Genomic DNA, 17,053 nt, shown 5'->3' on the forward strand with positions numbered 1-17,053 from the left:
TAGATCTAGGATATCCGGATTCCTAAACGGAGCAAAACTCAGACCCTTGTTGAGTAAGGAGATCTCAGGTGCGGTCAATACATGGGTGGATAGGTTGAAAATTCCAGTTATGGGAGGCATCTGAGATGTGTGGGAGGTTACTGTTCACCGATTGGACAATGTATTAATTGATAGAACCTCCTCCCTTGCATGGGAGAGGGCTTTATAGGGCACTGTGGAATAAAGCTTGTCAGTTCTGCTCCTGAAAGTGTGTGTCGTCCAGTTATTGGGATTGCGATGGGGATACTGCTGTATGATTTTACCTGCTAGAAACCTTGCCTGTGGACTTATCATCACCTTGTTCCTGAGCCTCACTGGGATCGCTAGTGGAGAATAGCTGTGGAAGATCGGCTCTCCGCTACATTGGTTGGCAGCGCTGGGATCCAGACTCACAGAGGAACAAGCGTAAATGGAGTACGGATGGAGATTGATTTTTCTGCGCTAAAACGCTCCACGCTAAAGGACCTCCTAGAGGCAAGGGGTATACAAGCCAGCAATAAGAAGAAAGCAGTACTTGCTACAGAACTCATGGCAGAGTACAGAATGGAGGGCGATTCAGTTCCTGCACAGAGGGAGCCGGGAGGAACACCACAAGACTCGGAATTCCGGAGGCAGGTTCAATTCAGGCTATCCCTTTATGGGGAAAACCCCTCAGAGGAAATTATTTCCAGGACGGTGACCGAGGTACAAGAATTTGTTATAAGGACACAGGCGACAACAGTTCCAGAACAAAGCTCTTCAAGTAGTGTGCCACAGGAAGGCAAGCCTAAAATACCGTACCAGGCTTTTAAAACATATGTGGAGGCAGAGGAAGATATAGACGCTTTCCTGCAAGATTTTGAGAGACTGTGTGCACTGCATAAAATTAACGCAGAGGACTGGGTACCTATTTTGGCTGGAAGGTTAACCGGGAGGGCAGCAGAGGCATATCGGACTGTACCTAATGACGAAATACGGAATTACAGTAAAGTAAAATAAATTATACTCGCCAGGTATGCTATAACACCAGAAGCATACCGGCGGAGATTCCGGGATTTAAAGAAAGTAGAGAAAGACTCGCACGCAGAGTGGGCATGCCGATTACAGAGGGCAGCACTCGGGTGGGTGCAAGCTAGCGGGGCACGTTCTATGGAGGATGTAATACAGATGTTGCTGATGGAGCAGTTCTATGAGGGAGTAACCAGTGAGGTCCAGGAATGGGTAAGGGACAGAAACCCTACCTCTCTCACCGAGGCTGCTAGAAAAGCAGATGACTACCTGGATGCCCGCAGGCAACAAAAACCTGCAACTCCAAAAGCAACTTTTAAAACATTCGGGGGAACCACCTACACCCCAGCTCCACCGAGACCACTACCACCACCCCCACCACCCGCTGCACAGCCCCGGTTCCGACAACCCACCGCTGGCCCCTGTCATCACTGCCAGAAGTGGGAGCATTATAAAAGGGAATGCCCACAGCTGCGGGACTGTTCCACCTGGATTCGTCCAGGCCCACCTCCACCCAGGGCGGCCGCAGCCCACCACTACCAGGACCTAGTTGCCACCCCGTATGGCTCCGCAGTCCCCAATACCACTGTGGAACAATGGGAGGTACTGCACGAGGCAGATCCTGTCCAGGCCAATGTGGACAATCTACGGCACCATCGACAGACCGTATATCTGAATTGTACAGCAGTCCGGGGGTTACAAGATTCGGGAGCCACCATCACTTTGGTACAGAGCCACCTGATTTCAGATCAGGCAAAACTGAACAAAACTGTTGCCGTCCGGGTAGCCGGGGGAGCGGTGTACCGGCTACCTACAGCAAGGGTACATTTACATTGGGGAGCGGGGGCAGGGGACGTGGAGGTGGGGTTGATGCCGCATTTACCGGCGGAGGTTTTATTGGGGAACGATCTGGGGAGGCTCACTTCTGCTTTTGAGCCCCAGTCGCCCACCACAGGGGAGGTCAACCCTGTAGTCACCCGACAACAGGCCCGCACCCAGGACCACAACACACTGCCGGAGGTCCAGGTAAGCAATCCTACCCCCCCTCTAGAATGTGTCCCCTGGGCCCCACCTAATGAATTTGTAGCTGAAGTTGCAACAGACCCCACGCTTCAGGTGTATAGGGACAAGGTTGTCACGGGCTCCCCCGGGGCAGAGGGAGAGAGATTTATCTGGGATAAACAACTTTTGTACAGGGAAACAAGCAAGCAGATTACGGGGTCAGACCCGATAGCGATGAGACAATTAGTGGTACCGCAGCGGTAACGGGCGGAATTACTCCGGATAGCGCATGATATTCTGCTATCCGGACATCTAGGGGTTAGTCGCACCAGGTACAGACTAACCCAGAGTTTCTTCTGGCCAGGGATTAGCCAGGAAGTACGCAGATATTGCACGACTTGCGATACCTGCCAGAGAGTGGGAAAAAGGGGAGATCGCAGGAAGGCTAAACTTCACCCCTTACCCATAATAGAGGAACCTTTTAGCCGAATAGCGGTGGATCTGATAGGCCCCCTCAATAAAGCCAGCCCGTCAGGAAAAAGGTATATCTTAACGGTAGTAGATTATGCCACCAGGTATCCAGAGGCAGTGGCTCTGACCAACATCCACGCTGAAACGGTCGCGGATGCCCTCATGCAGATATTCTCCCGGATGGGATTACCCAGGGAGATTATCTTGGATCAGGGCACCCAATTTACCGCAGAATTCACCCAACACCTCTGGAGGATCTGTGGCATTAAGCCTATTATCAGTGCCCCTTACCACCCCCAGACGAACGGGCTCTGCGAACGATTCAATGGTACCTTAAAGCAGATGCTCCGAACCTTCGCAGAGACCCACAAGGACTGGGAACGATTCCTGCCGCACCTCCTATTCGCATACCGGGAGGTGCCGCAGGAATCCACGGGGTTCTCCCCGTTTGAATTACTGTTTGGGAGGAGGGTCCGAGGCCATTAGATCTTATTAGAGAGCATTGGGAGGGAGACCGGAGCACAGACGGCACCCCCATCATACCATATGTGTTTCGGGACCGCCTAGAAGCGTTGACCAAGACGGTAAGGGAAAACCTTCAGGCAGCCCAGACCCGCCAGCGCACATGGTATGATCGGGGAGCCAGGGACCGTAGCTTTCAGGTCGGGCAGAAAGTACTAATTTTAAAACCTGTCCGACATGATAAGTTACAGGCCGCCTGGCAGGGCCCATATAAGGTGGTGGAACAAAGATGTGACACCACCTATATTATCGGCCCCTGCATAGGGACTGGGGGGCGACACATGCTCCATGTGAACATGCTGAAGCCCTACCAAGAGCGTACTGAGGAGGTAACCGCCATCTGTGCCCCTAACACGGAAGAGTTTGACAGCTTACCCCTCCCCGATTTGCTGGGGGATGGGCAGTTGTCTGGGGATTTAGGGGAGGTTGCGCTGGGAGATCGGCTGAGCCCACAGGAGCGGATCGAGGTACAGCAACTATTAGAAGAGAAACGCGACACGTTCTCTAATGTACCTGGATACACGCCTCTGGCAACTCACCGGGTCGAGACCCCAGGACAACTACCCATGCGCCAGACTCCCTACCGCATCCCAGAAGCGGTACGGGCAAACATGCGTAAGGAGATCGACGAGATGCTCCAACTGGGGGTGATTGAACCCTCAGACAGTCCTTGGGCATCTCCTGTAGTCCTCGTACCAAAGCGAGACGGTACGACCCGCTTCTGCGTGGACTATAGGAGGTTGAACGAGAAGACCGTATCCGACGCCTATCCTTTCCCCCGGATAGACGAGTTACTGGACAGAATGGCCAGGGGCCAATACCTCACCACTATTGACTTGTGTAAAGGTTATTGGCAAATCCCCTGGCCCCAGACGCCATCCCGAAGTCGGCCTTTGTCACCCCATTTGGCTTGTACCAGTTTAAGGTCATGCCATTTGGGATGAAAAACGCCCCAGCCACCTTCCAAAGGATGGTGGATCGGCTCCTGGATGGATTTCAGGACTATACCTGTGCCTACCTGGACGATATTGCTATTTTTAGCAATACGTGGCAGGAACATTTAGCTCACATAGGAGCTGTGCTAGATAGGATAAGGGAAGCAGGTTTGACCTTGAAGCCGGCCAAGTGTAGTATCGGAATGGCTGAGGTACAGTACCTGGGACATAGAGTAGGGTGCGGTAAAGAGAAACCCGAACCCGCCAAAGTCGAGGCTGTCGCCCAGTGGCCCACCCCTAGGACTAAGACCCAGGTTTTAGCGTTTCTAGGGACAGCGGGGTATTACAGGAAGTTTGTCCCCAATTATAGCGCCCTGGCCAAACCCCTCACTGACCTGACCCGTAAGAACCTTCCCCGCCAAGTAAACTGGACCCCGGAGTGTGAGCAGGCATTCCAACAATTGAAAAATGCACTGATAAATGCCCCTGTCTTGGCAGCTCCCAATCCAACTAAACGATTTCTTGTTCACACAGACGCTTCTATGTTTGGATTGGGGGCAGTACTGAGTCAAGTCGGGGCCGATGGCGGAGAACATCCAGTGGCTTACATCAGTCGCAAACTGTTACCTCGAGAAGTAAGCTACGCCGCCATCGAAAAGGAATGCCTGGCTGTGGTGTGGGCCTTAAAGAAACTGCAGCCCTATTTGTTTGGACAGCCCTTTTCCTTGCTCACGGATCACAACCCGTTAGTCTGGCTGAACCGGGTGGCTGGGGACAACGCCAGGCTGCTGCGCTGGAGTTTGGCGCTACAGCCTTTTGACTTTAATATCCAGTACCGGCCGGGTAAGCAGAATGGAAATGCTGACGGGTTGTCAAGACAAACTGACTTAGAGAAATGATCCGTGAGCCCCCGGACATCCCCAAGCCGATCCGTGTTGGATCAGACTGTGTATGCCGGCTTGTGGGCAAGGGGGAGCAGTGTAGCGGATTGGTACCGGGCTGTCCTACAACATGTATGGGAATAATTGTATTCGGTCATATTGCTGGTTTAATGTGTGTGAACATGCATGGGAATAATTGTATTCGGTTATATTGCTGGTTTAATGTGTGTGAATTACTGTATTCCTCTGGTTGTTCGGTAGAAACATTTGAATAAAACAAGGGAATGAAACTACCGAACAACCAGACCACCCTGTGTAAAGTGTGCCTTCAATTACCGTTTGCAACAATGTTGCAAACGGGTAATTACCTATTCGTACAGTGTGGTCTTTGTTCTCTGGGTGGCCGCCATTCGGGATACGAACACGTGGCGGCGGCCATCTTAAACTGCCGAACAGCGGTGTTTTGCCGTCGAGTGTCTGGAACCGAAATCGGACACTTGACTAGGCAAACACCGCTGAGACCACCAGACTCCCAGTACTTCGTGGGGAAACTACCGAACGGCCCGCCATTCGGTAGAAAGAACCCCACGAACTAGGGGATTCATCCGAATCCTCGTCAGGCTACTTAACATCAATAATTCGCCTGTTTGTATTCCCCTGTCTGTGACGGACCGCAGGGCCAAAATACATGGAACTGTTTTCGGACACTTTTTCCCAGCGGTCGGTCAAAACTACACCTTGCCATAACTCCCGAACCCCTGGTCCGATCTGGGTGATTTTTGAGTATGTTGCTCACCCAGATCAGGGCTACCAGGGGATACCATTCTTAAAGGGGTACCCCTATGTTTAGGGGTACATCCAGAAACTGTGGGAATTTGTGTACAGTATAAGGGGATTATGATGCTAGAGGAGGGGAGGAGATGTGTGGGAGGTTACTGTTCACCGATTGGACAATGTATTAATTGATAGAACCTCCTCCCTTGCATGGGAGAGGGCTTTATAGGGCACTGTGGAATAAAGCTTGTCAGTTCTGCTCCTGAAACTGTGTGTCGTCCAGTTATTGGGATTGCGATGGGGATACTGCTGTATGATTTTACCTGCTAGAAACCTTGCCTGTGGACTTATCATCACCTTGTTCCTGAGCCTCACTGGGATCGCTAGTGGAGAATAGCTGTGGAAGATCGGCTCTCCGCTACAGTGTGTGTGCTGGATGATGCGTGTGTGTGTGCTGGATGATGCGTGTGTGTGTGCTGGATGATGCGTGTGTGTGTGCTGGATGATGCGTGTGTGTGTGTGCTGGATGATGCGTGTGTGTGTGTGCTGGATGATGCGTGTGTGTGTGCTGGATTGTGTGTGTGTGTGTGTGCTGGATGATGCGTGTGTGTGTGTGTGCTGGATGATGCGTGTGTGTGTGTGTGCTGGATGATGCGTGTGTGTGTGTGTGCTGGATGATGCGTGTGTGTGTGTGCTGGATGATGCGTGTGTGTGTGTGCTGGATGATGCGTGTGTGTGTGTGCTGGATGATGCGTGTGTGTGTGTGCTGGATGATGCGTGTGTGTGTGTGTGTGCTGGATTGTGTGTGTGTGTGTGTGCTGGATTGTGTGTGTGTGTGTGTGTGCTGGATTATGTGTGTGTGTGTGCTGGATTATGTGTGTGCTGGATTATGTGTGTGTGTGTGTGCTGGATTATGTGTGTGTGTGTGTGCTGGATTATGTGTGTGTGTGTGTGCTGGATTATGTGTGTGTGTGTGTGTGTGCTGGATGATGGGGGGATGCATTTGCTTTTTAACCTTTATGTTTTTTTTTACTTTACTCCCCCCTCCCTGCTTCTTACCTTGTCAGGGAGGGGGGAGATCGCCTGGTGGTCCGGTGGAGGGTAGCAGCCGCTGCATACAGGGGCCATCACACGCGGCGTTCTTCTCCAGCTCTCTCAGCTTCAACTCTCGCGAGACTCACCTGTGCGGAGCGTTGCCATGGTAACCCGTGGCAACGCTCTTACAGCTGCGGGTCTCGCGAGAGTTAGAGCTGGAGAAGAACACCGCGTGTGATGGCCCCTGTGTGCAGTTAGCAGGGCAGGTCCTGCAGGACTGGGAACGGCGTTCCTGCAGGACTCGAGCCCTGACACACACACAGATTTACACAATCTTACAGACATAGTATACTAATTTCATCTGAAGCCATCCTTAACTTACCTTGTGTCCTGGCTGAGACTGATGGGAGTGAGCATTGAGCTTCACACACCAGCCTCTTCTCTGCCTCCATGCTGCATGTGTTCTCCAGACTCCTACCTCCCTCCCTCCCTCCAGCTGTCTTCTTAGCTAGGAGGAAGTGACAAGGTATGTATAACTTCCTTGCAGCTGGTGTTCACAGGTAGGGAAATTTGATAGAACAGGGGCTGTGCTTAGATCTCCTGCAAGCATCTGTGTGACAGGGAATTCTAGCTATTCGACTTGCTCCAGTGATGCTCTAACAGGACAGGATGTAGAGAGAGGGATTTTATCATGCAGTGTAGGCGCCCCATCAGGCTTGCACCTGTGGGCAGGTGTGTACTCTGCCTAATGGGAAATCCGGCCCCGTAAAATAAACAAAAAGTAAATAATAATTAGAGAATAGATGGATTTTGCACATAATATTTATTATACAACAAACATGCATATTATTAATCACCAATGTAATCTAAATGAGCACATTGTGTATGTTCTGCGTTTTACTCAAACATGATAAGATTATTTTTGCTGAAGCATGCTTATTATTCAATCTACAGGTGTACTAAGTAAAGAAACATTCATAAATCACATGTACCTAGTTTCCATGTGATTTTTAAACGACAGCCACATGTTTTAAACATTGACATAAAAAACAAGTAATAAATCACTTAAAACTGTTTTCTACTATATCTTGATTTTTCAACAAAGCCTCAAAGGATAACATTTGAATTGCAGAGGATGCACCTGAAAACAAAGTAGAAGAGTTACAGTATGAATAGTGATAATGACTTTTTTTTGTTTGTTTATAAATTATCCAGTGCTTTTATTGGATCATTTAAACAAATCTAAGCGAAAGGAGAGAATTTAATGGGATATACATCACTTGCCATTTTAAAAAAAAAAACAAGGAAACTTTTACACAAATATACAAACTAAAATAAAGCAAGAAAACTTTGAAAAGTATGTAACAACCATTTATAAAAAAAATATTAAACTAACTATTGACAGGGTGAATTTGGCAGGGTTGGAAGTGATTGTGATAGAGTGAAGGAGATGAGTATGGGGGCTTGGCAGTGTATGGGGATGCTGTTTCTTTGTACAGCCTCCTTATACTATACAAGCTCTTTTATTTGAGGTTTGCCTCCCTCTTGCTTAACGTCCTGGGCAGAGAGTGGGGCGATAATCTATTCATACTACCTTAGTGTCTATTCTCCACTGGCTGCACACTGTCAGCTGGGTTTATGCTGTCTTATGAGCTCCAGCACTTGAAGTGTCAGAGCCTTGATGTGGTAACCCATGGTAATGCTCTGACTGGCCAGAACTCAGGAGAATGGTACTCATGGTCGGTGCCTGGTGGAGGTAAAGACCAGAGAGGCTGCTGGGCTGTCTCCCCCTGGGCAGATTGAATGTAGGGGGATGTTTCTTAGAGCCACACTGTGCAAGCCACAGGGTCCCGCAGCAGCATCCAGGCCACATCCTAAAGATAGATAATCAGCATCCAGTGCACATCCTAAAGATAGATCATCAATGATGTTCCATGGTGTTTCAATTGAGCATGTGCAATTGAGTGACACATGCTCAATTTGACTTTTTACAATTCCTAGTGATAGGACACGGACAGGATTGGTTGGAGTGGGTGTTAAAAATGCAAGATAGAAGAAGCAGGTAAATATGAAAAAGCTAATGATTTTGAATAAGAGTTATCTCTTTAAAGCTGTTGTGAAACTTTTTGTCAGATCCCATGCACAGGTTTTTTTTTTTATTGCTGTCAACAGGTTTGCCTAAAACCCATGCCTTAATTTCCTTACCTGTGCAGAATCTAACATGTGGTTCAAAGTGAAGAAGGGAATTCAGTCTATTTCTCTGTTCTACATAGTGTAGCTTACATATTAACAATTGGTTTCTGCATTTATCACTACAGAATGTGAAGGTTGAGAGATTTTACATAAAGGCTCTGACCTGAAACTGCATTTGCTGTGATTCCTAATTTTATACAACTGACAACCTAGTTATCAGCTAAATTGAGTCTGTAAAGTAATACCATATCAAGAGCAGATAGGACATGTTTTCAACTTAAGCTAAAAGAACGCTCCAAGCACCGTATAAGGCAGATATCTATATATGTGTATTTATATACACAAAGATTAATCTGCTGAATAACGAAATGGTATTATTTGTAAATCGCTCATTCAATAAATGTCATGCCAAACATAATATTAATTTTATACAGAATACTCTCAAAGAGCTTACAGTTCATGACTATACATCCAGGGATGTCTTTACCACAAGGCAAACAAGGCATTTGCCTAGGGTGGCACTTTCAGCGGGGGCACCAAAAATGCCACCCCAAGCTCCTAGACAAATGCCTTGTGCTCTGGGGCTGTCCACCTTACTGTGAGTGAGTGAGTGTAGCTGTCAGTGTGTGTCTGTGAGTGAGTGAAAGTGTGTGTCTTTCAGTGAGAATGGGTGTGCCTGTGAGTGTGTGTCATTTTATGTGTATCTGAGAGTGTGTGCCTTTCAGTGAGTGGGTGTGTCAGTGTGTGTCTGTCAGTGAAAGTGTGTGTTGGTTAAACAGTGTGTGCTTATGACTGTATGTGTGTACCAATGACTGTGTATCTTTCAGTGAGTGTATATCAGTGCATGATTCAATGAGGGCATGTGTCTGTCAGTCAAAAAAGTGGCATTGACACGAATTGGGGGGTGGGGGCAAATTTAGATTTTGGGGGTGCCCGAATTTAGTCATGCCTATGGCAGCACAAATCCAAAATACACCACTGTATACATCTGTATAGTATCACCAACTAAACAAATCTAATGATATTCAATAATATTATGGCAGATTACAGTCTATATAATTGATTATATTAGACATTGCATTATGCTCACCAATGTTCCTTAGAGATGACGTAATACACAGGAAGCTTTGGAAAGCCACAGTATGAGCTGTAGAGTGTCACCGAATAAGCTCCCATGTTAGGGAATATTATCCAATCACCAACATCCAACTCTGGTAGGTATACTTCATCCATAATGATGTCTTCCTCGTCACAGGAAGCCCCCCATAGTATGCTGCGATACCAAGGCTGCATAGGGGCAGCAGGCTAAGAATAATGCAGAGCAACAACAAAGAAATGACTATTAGCAACTTACTAGTAATTGGCTGTGATCAAAGAATCTTAATGTATATTTTAAATACTTTGTTAATGCATGCTATTATACCGTAGCATTTTTAGATCTTGTTCTGACATTTATGTTGATCCCATTTGTCTTCTCTGTTCCCAACTGGTCCCCTTTGTACCAATGTTGCTTGTTCAGTATAATACATTTGACTGTATCTGCATGTAAGCTAGGGGTGGAAGGTCAATCATATGATATAATGGCTGACAATGTGGTAAATCCTGTAATGCACTCATATGTACTAAATATTATTGCATAGCTCTGTTATAACCTAATTGGAACAGTGTATTGCCGAGGAGCTCTGCAATACACTTCTATGCATTTCATACACTAATATGCACTGCAGAATCCAGGGGGGGGAAGTCACAAGAAAAGAAAATCACAGAAAATATTCGCAGGAGGATTGTCACACAAAAAAGTAACCCTAACCCTTCTAACGCTAAGGAACTCCCTGATATGGACTAATATCAGCAGATCAATTTCCAAGTAAAATCAGTAGTGTGGTATGACAATATTAAAAATACTGAATACTGTGATGTCACATTTAAGCAGCACTCTCACTAACATACACACACAGTGTCCCTTGCACACTCTCACTAACATACACACACAGTGTCCCTTGCACATTCTCACTAATACACAGTGTCCAGGGCCGGACTGGGGAAAAAATTCAGCCCGGGCATTTTTCAATCACAGCGGCCCCCTGAGAAAGGGGCGGGGCCAGAAAGGGGGTGTTTTGTTATCACTAATGACAAGCACGCCCCTTGTCAAAGTGATCATGTTAGTTCAATGCGCAGAGCCCTGCTGAAGAGCTCTAGCATGGGAAAAAGACCCTGTATTTGTTCTGCGCAGCGCAAGAAAATGTAATAACATGCTTGCGCTGTGTTTGCTTTTAACTTGTCTCTGGTGTCTCCACAAGTCGGATACCAGAGGACAAGAGCCTGCTTGTGGGATTGCGTGTGTGTTGAGTAAGTTGATTGTGGTGTGGTATTGTGTAAATAGGTCAATTTAATTTGTGTTTGTTGTGTAATATGTGTGGCTAGGGGCTGTAGCGAGTTTTTTTAGGGGGCATAGTGTGTATAGGGGATGTAGTGAGTGTGTGCATACGGGCTGTAGTGTGTGTAGGGGTTATAGAGAGTGTGTGTTTAGAGAATGTAGTATGTGTTTGCTTACAAGGAATGTAGTGTGTGCATAGGGGATCCAGAGTCTGTATGTCAGGAATGTAGTGTGTGTAGGTGGTGCAGTGTGTGTAGGGGATCTTGTGTGTAAAGGACCCAGAGTGTGTATAGGATATTGTGTGTGTGTGTGTGTGTATATATATAGAGAGAGAGAATTCAGAGTGTATATAGGGTAAGGGATCTAGAGTGTATCTGGAGCGTAATGTGTGTAGTGGTGCTGTAGTATATAATATTGTAAAGCGCTACGGAATCTGTTGGCGCTATATAAATGGCAATAATAATATTAATAATATTATGCATGCTGCACCCTTCACACATACACACAGCAGACCCAACACACTGCGCCCTTCACACATACAATACGTCCAAACACATATATGTATGTGTTTGGACGTATTGTATGTGTGAAGGGTGCAGTGTGTTGGGTCTGCTGTGTGTATGTGTGAAGGGTGCAGCATGTGTGTGAGGATTGCAGTGTGTGTGTAAAAGGGGTGCTGTGTGTGTGAGGGTGTTCTTATCTACTGTCACATTCTATGTTTCTAATTTTTTTGTCTGTTAACTTACTGAGGGTTATTTTATATATTATACATACGTGTGTGTGTTGTATATGTGTGAGAGTGTGCTGTGTGTGAGTGTGTTGTGTGACTGAAGGTGATGTGTATGTCTGAGGGTGCTGTGTGAGTGAAGGTGCTGTGTGTGTATGAAGGTGCTGTGTGTGTGTGTGTCTGAGGGTGCTGTGTGTGTGTTCTGTGTGTGTGTGTTGTGTGACTGAAGGTGATGTGTCTGTCTGAGGGTGCTGTGTGAGTGAAGGTGCTGTGTGTCTGTGTGTCTGAGGGTGCTGTGTGAGTGAAGGTGCTGTGTGTGTTTGAGGGTGCTGTGTGTGTGTGTGTGTCTGATGGTGCTGTGTGTGAGTGTGTTGTGTGACTGAAGGTGATGTGTCTGTGAGTGTGTTGTGTGACTGAAGGTGCTGTGTGTGTGTGTAGCGGTACTTACCCTTTCCAGGGGCCGGCCAGGGTCCTCTGTTCGAGCCACGCGTGGTCCTGCTCCTTCACAAGCCGTGCGTGGCTCATCCGATGGCTGTAACAGAAAGGCGGGCAGTGACCGCGAGAAGCGGTCACGTGTCCCGCCTGACTCTAAGAGCGCGCCGCGGGTCTCGGGCGCGCTCTTAAAGGAACAGTGGAGAGCCTAATTGGAAAAGGTCTCCCATTGGCCCCTGTCGTGCCACATTCCACATACACTCACCTTTTGGGGGCGTGGATATGACAGGGGCCAATCAAATTAATTGCTAAGGTATATATACTCACCTTTTTCCCTTAGTACCTTGCCCTATCGTGGTTTCTGTTACAGTTCCCTTTAGCGCTTGTTGTGTCCAGTTGTGTTTCTTCGTACTTGATCTTGGCTTTGTTTCTGACTCCGTTATCTCTTTATCCTTATCTGCTCTGTTTGCCGGCGTTCTGATTTTTGTGTAACGGACCTCGGCTAGTCCTAGTTTATGCTGCCTCTTTGTGCCCTTGACCTCGGATCGCTCCTGACTCTGTATCTCTCTCCTTTACGTCGAGTCCGGCCATTCTAAGGTCCGGTAGACGTATCTCTGCTCTGTGCTGTCATTTGTTAAGCTGAATCCTGCGTGTTGGGGTATATCACCGTTACAGTGTGTCTGAGAGTGCTGTGTGAGTGAAGGTGCTTTGTGTGTGTGTGTCTGAGGGTGCTGTGTGAGTGAAGGTGCTGTGTGTGTGTCTGAGGGTGCTGTGTGAGTGAAGGTGCTGTGTGAGTGAAGGTGCTGTGTGTGTGTGTGTCTGAGGGTGCTGTGTGAGTGAAGGTGCTGTGTGTGTGTTAGAGATGTCGCGAACATAAAATTTTCCATTCGCAAACGGCGAACGCGAATTTCCGCAAATGTTCGCGATCGGGCGAACCGGGCGAACCGCCATAGACTTCAATAGGCAAGCAAATTTTAAAACCCACAGGGACTCTTTCTGGCCACAATAGTGATGGAAAAGTTGTTTCAAGGGGACTAACACCTGGATTGTGGCATGGCGGAGGGGGATCCATGGCAAAACTCCCATGGAAAATTACATAGTTGATGCAGAGTCAGGTTTTAATCCATAAAGGGCATAAATCACCTAACATTCCTAAATTGTTTGGAATAACGTGCTTTAAAACATCAGGTATGATGTTGTATCGATCAGGTAGTGTAAGGGTTACGCCCGCTTCACCGTGACAGACCAAACTCCCCGTTTAACGCACCGCAAACAACCGCAAACAGTCCATTTGCACAACCGCAAACTCCCCATTTGCACAAGGTTGGATACCAAGCTAGCCATGTCCGTTCCTTGTCCTCACTGATGTCATTGAAGGTCTCTCTTCCTCCACCCAGCCACGTACAACACCAAGGGTCACCGAAAGGTGACAACAAGCCCCCTGGGACGCCTGCTGTGTTTGGTCTTCCACCTCCTCAAAGCCACCTTCCTCCTCTGACTCCTCTTCTTCAGACTCCTCTCTCTTCCTTGCCTCTCTCTGCGTTATTATAAGGTGTGTTAAGTAGTACTATTCCCATCAGTTTAATCCCTGTTACGTCCCTTATCAGGGGACGTGTATATGGCATCGATTTTAGGAACCGGGAGATGGAAAAAGATGCTTGGGTGGTCCTCCTACTTCAAATTTGGGGCACTGCGCGTGTAATCTAATGTGCCACCAGATAGGAGTGGTGTGTTAAGTAGTACTATTATTATCAGTTTAATCCCTGTTACGTCCCCTATCAGGGGACGTGTATATGGCATCGATTTTAGGAACCGGGAGATGGAAAAAGATGCTTGGTTGGTCCTCCTACTTCAAATGTGGGGCACTGCGCATGTAATCTAATGTGCCACCAGATAGGAGTGGTGTGTTAAGTAGTACTATTCTTATCAGTTTAATCCCTGTTACGTCCCCCTCATCAGGCCTTTTTTAGTCGAATATATCGCCCACTGTCAGTCCCTTCGGGATCCATCCCTCATTCATCTTAATAAAGGTGAGGTAATCTAGACTTTTTTGACCTAGGTGACTTCTATTCTCAGTGACAATACCTCCTGTTGCACTGAAGGTCCTTTCTGACAGGACACTTGAAGCGGGGCAGGCCAGAAGTTCTATCGCAAATTGGGATAGCTCAGGCCACAGGTCAAGCCTGCATACCCAGTAGTCAAGGGGTTCAACGCTCCTCAGAGTGTCGATATCTGCAGTTAAGGTGAGGTAGTCTGCTACCTGTCGGTAGAGTTGTTCTCTGAGGGTGGACCCCGAAGGGCTGTGGTGATACGTAGGACTTAAAAAGCTCCGCATATCCTCCATCAACAACACGTCTGTAAAGCATTCTGTCGTTGCCGGCGTGGTCGTGGGAGGAGGAGGATTACTTTCACCTCTTCTCCTGTTAGATTCCCGTTGTGCTGTGACATCACCCTTATACGCTGTGTAAAGCATACTTTTAAATTTATTTTGGAACTGCTGCATCCTTTCCCACTTGCGGTAATTCAGTAACATTTCAGGCACTTTCTGCTTATCTAGTCTAGTAGCGTGGACACCCAGTACAGGTCGTTCTCCTTCAGCCTTTTTATACGAGGGTCCCTCAACAGGCACCACAGCATGAAAGACCCCATTTGCACAAGGTTGGATGCCGAGGTACTCATGTCCCGTTCCTCGTCCTCAGTGATCTCACTGAAGGTATGTTCTTCCCCCCAGCCATGTACAACACCACGGGTACCAGATAGGTGACAACGAGCACCCTGGGAAGCCTGTTGGGGTTGGTCTTCCTCCACCTCCTCAAAGCCACATTCCTCCTCTGACTCCTCTTCCTCACAATCCTCTTCCAGCGTTGCCGCAAGTCCAGCAAGCGATGCTGATAAGGCTGTTTCTGGTGGTGATGGTGACCACAACTCTTCCTCTTAATCTTCACGCTCATCTATGGCCTGATCCAGCACTCTTCGCAGGGCACGCTTCAGGAAAAAAACAAATGGTATGATGTCGCTGATGGTGCCTTCGGTGCGACTGACTAGGTTTGTCACCTCCTCAAAAGGACGCATGAGCCTACAGGCATTGCGCATGAGCGTCCAGTAACGTGGCAAAAAAAATCCCAGCTCCGCAGAGGCTGTCCTAGCACCCCGGTCATACAAATGTTCATTAACGGCTTTTTCTTGTTGGAGCAGGCGGTCGAACATTAGGAGTGTTCAATTCCAACGTGTCGGGCTGTCGCAAATCAAGTGCCTCACTGGCATGTTGTTTCGCCGCTGGATATCTGAAAAGTGTGCCATGGCCGTGTAGGAATGCCTGAAATGGCCACACACCTTCCTGGCCTGCTTCAGGACGTCCTGTAAGCCTGGGTACTTATGCACAAAGCGTTGTACGATCAGATTACACACATGTGCCTAGAACTAGAGACTATAGGGGATGACATTCAATCCACAGACAATCTGAGCTTTCAAGAAAGGAAGGCACTAAATGTCCTTAAAAAGAACGAATCTATCACCATTAAACCATCTGATAAAGGGGGAAACCTGGTCGTAATGGACAGGACAAACTATGTACAAATGGTACATCGAATTATAGATGATGTGAACACCTATGAAGTCCTAGCTTCTGATCCAACAAACAAGTACCTACTTGAATTTAAAAATATACTGGACCTAGCCCTCCAAAAGAATCTTATAACAACGGATGAATATAAGTTCATGTGGAACAAAAAACCAACCATAGCAACTTTTTATTCCCTGCCCAAGATCCACAAACAACAGGCAATACTATCTGGGAGACCAATAGTCTCAGGCAGGAATAACTGCCTCTCTCTCAAAACTGCAGTGTATATGTAGAGTACATGTTACGGGATTTTGTTAAGACTCTCCCTTCCCACCTTAGAGACACAAAACAGACTTTGAACATCTTGAAAGACATGACACTACCTCCTGACGCCAAACTATGTAGCCTTGATGTAGAAGGACTATATAGTTCCATCCCTCACAACATAGGCATCAAGAACGTGCAGTGGTTCCTCCAATCTAGAGATGGGTCATTCACCAACCACAATGACTTAGTGGTGGAACTCCTACGGTACATACTTACGCACAACTACTTTTTGTTTGAGGGGACCTACTACCAGCAGGTGAGAGGGACCGCTATGGGGACAACTTGTGCGCCCTCGTATGCGAACCTCCACCTAGGTTGGTGGGAACACAACATTGTGTTCAATGCAGGGTTTTCCCAGTACCATAAGTACATCAAATTGTGGAAACGCTACATTGATGACGTGTTGATTGTATGGACTGGATCATCTGAATTGTTTAACAGCTTCGTCGAAGCCTTAAACACTAATAACATCAATCTCAGACTTACTCATGAAATAGGAGGCCATAAGCTACACTTTCTTGACGTCACACTAGAAATTACACAGGATAATTATGTATCCACTACCCTGTTTAGAAAACCTACGGCCACTAATAATCTGCTTAATTGGGAGAGCTGCCATCCTTCCTCTCTAAAGAGAGGAATACCCACGGGTCAGTATCTTCGGGTTAGAAGAAACTGCTCCACACTAGAAGAGTTTAAACTGAAAGCCCAAACCTTGAGGTTGCAGTTTAAAAAGAAAGGGTATTCTAATAGATGCCTGAAGTCAGCATACCAGAGGGCACTACTAAC

General features: G+C 47.4%; 1 protein-coding gene across 1 annotated transcript in view; it reads right to left on the reverse strand.

Moving 5' to 3' along the window:
- Positions 1-7,657: 7,657 nt before the first annotated feature.
- Positions 7,658-17,053, reverse strand: part of LOC134612445 (ornithine decarboxylase 1-like) — a 61,459-nt gene continuing 52,063 nt past the window's right edge. Inside the window, exons 8-9 of the mRNA XM_063456838.1 lie at positions 9,930-10,144; positions 7,658-7,787 (exon numbers count right to left, since the gene is read on the reverse strand). Coding sequence (XP_063312908.1) covers positions 7,754-7,787; positions 9,930-10,144 — 249 coding nt within the window. The 3' untranslated portion in view covers positions 7,658-7,753. The remainder of the gene's footprint in view (positions 7,788-9,929; positions 10,145-17,053) is intronic.

Source organism: Pelobates fuscus, chromosome 1 (genome assembly GCF_036172605.1).
Source record: "Pelobates fuscus isolate aPelFus1 chromosome 1, aPelFus1.pri, whole genome shotgun sequence".
In the NCBI taxonomy this organism is placed as follows: domain Eukaryota; kingdom Metazoa; phylum Chordata; class Amphibia; order Anura; family Pelobatidae; genus Pelobates; species Pelobates fuscus.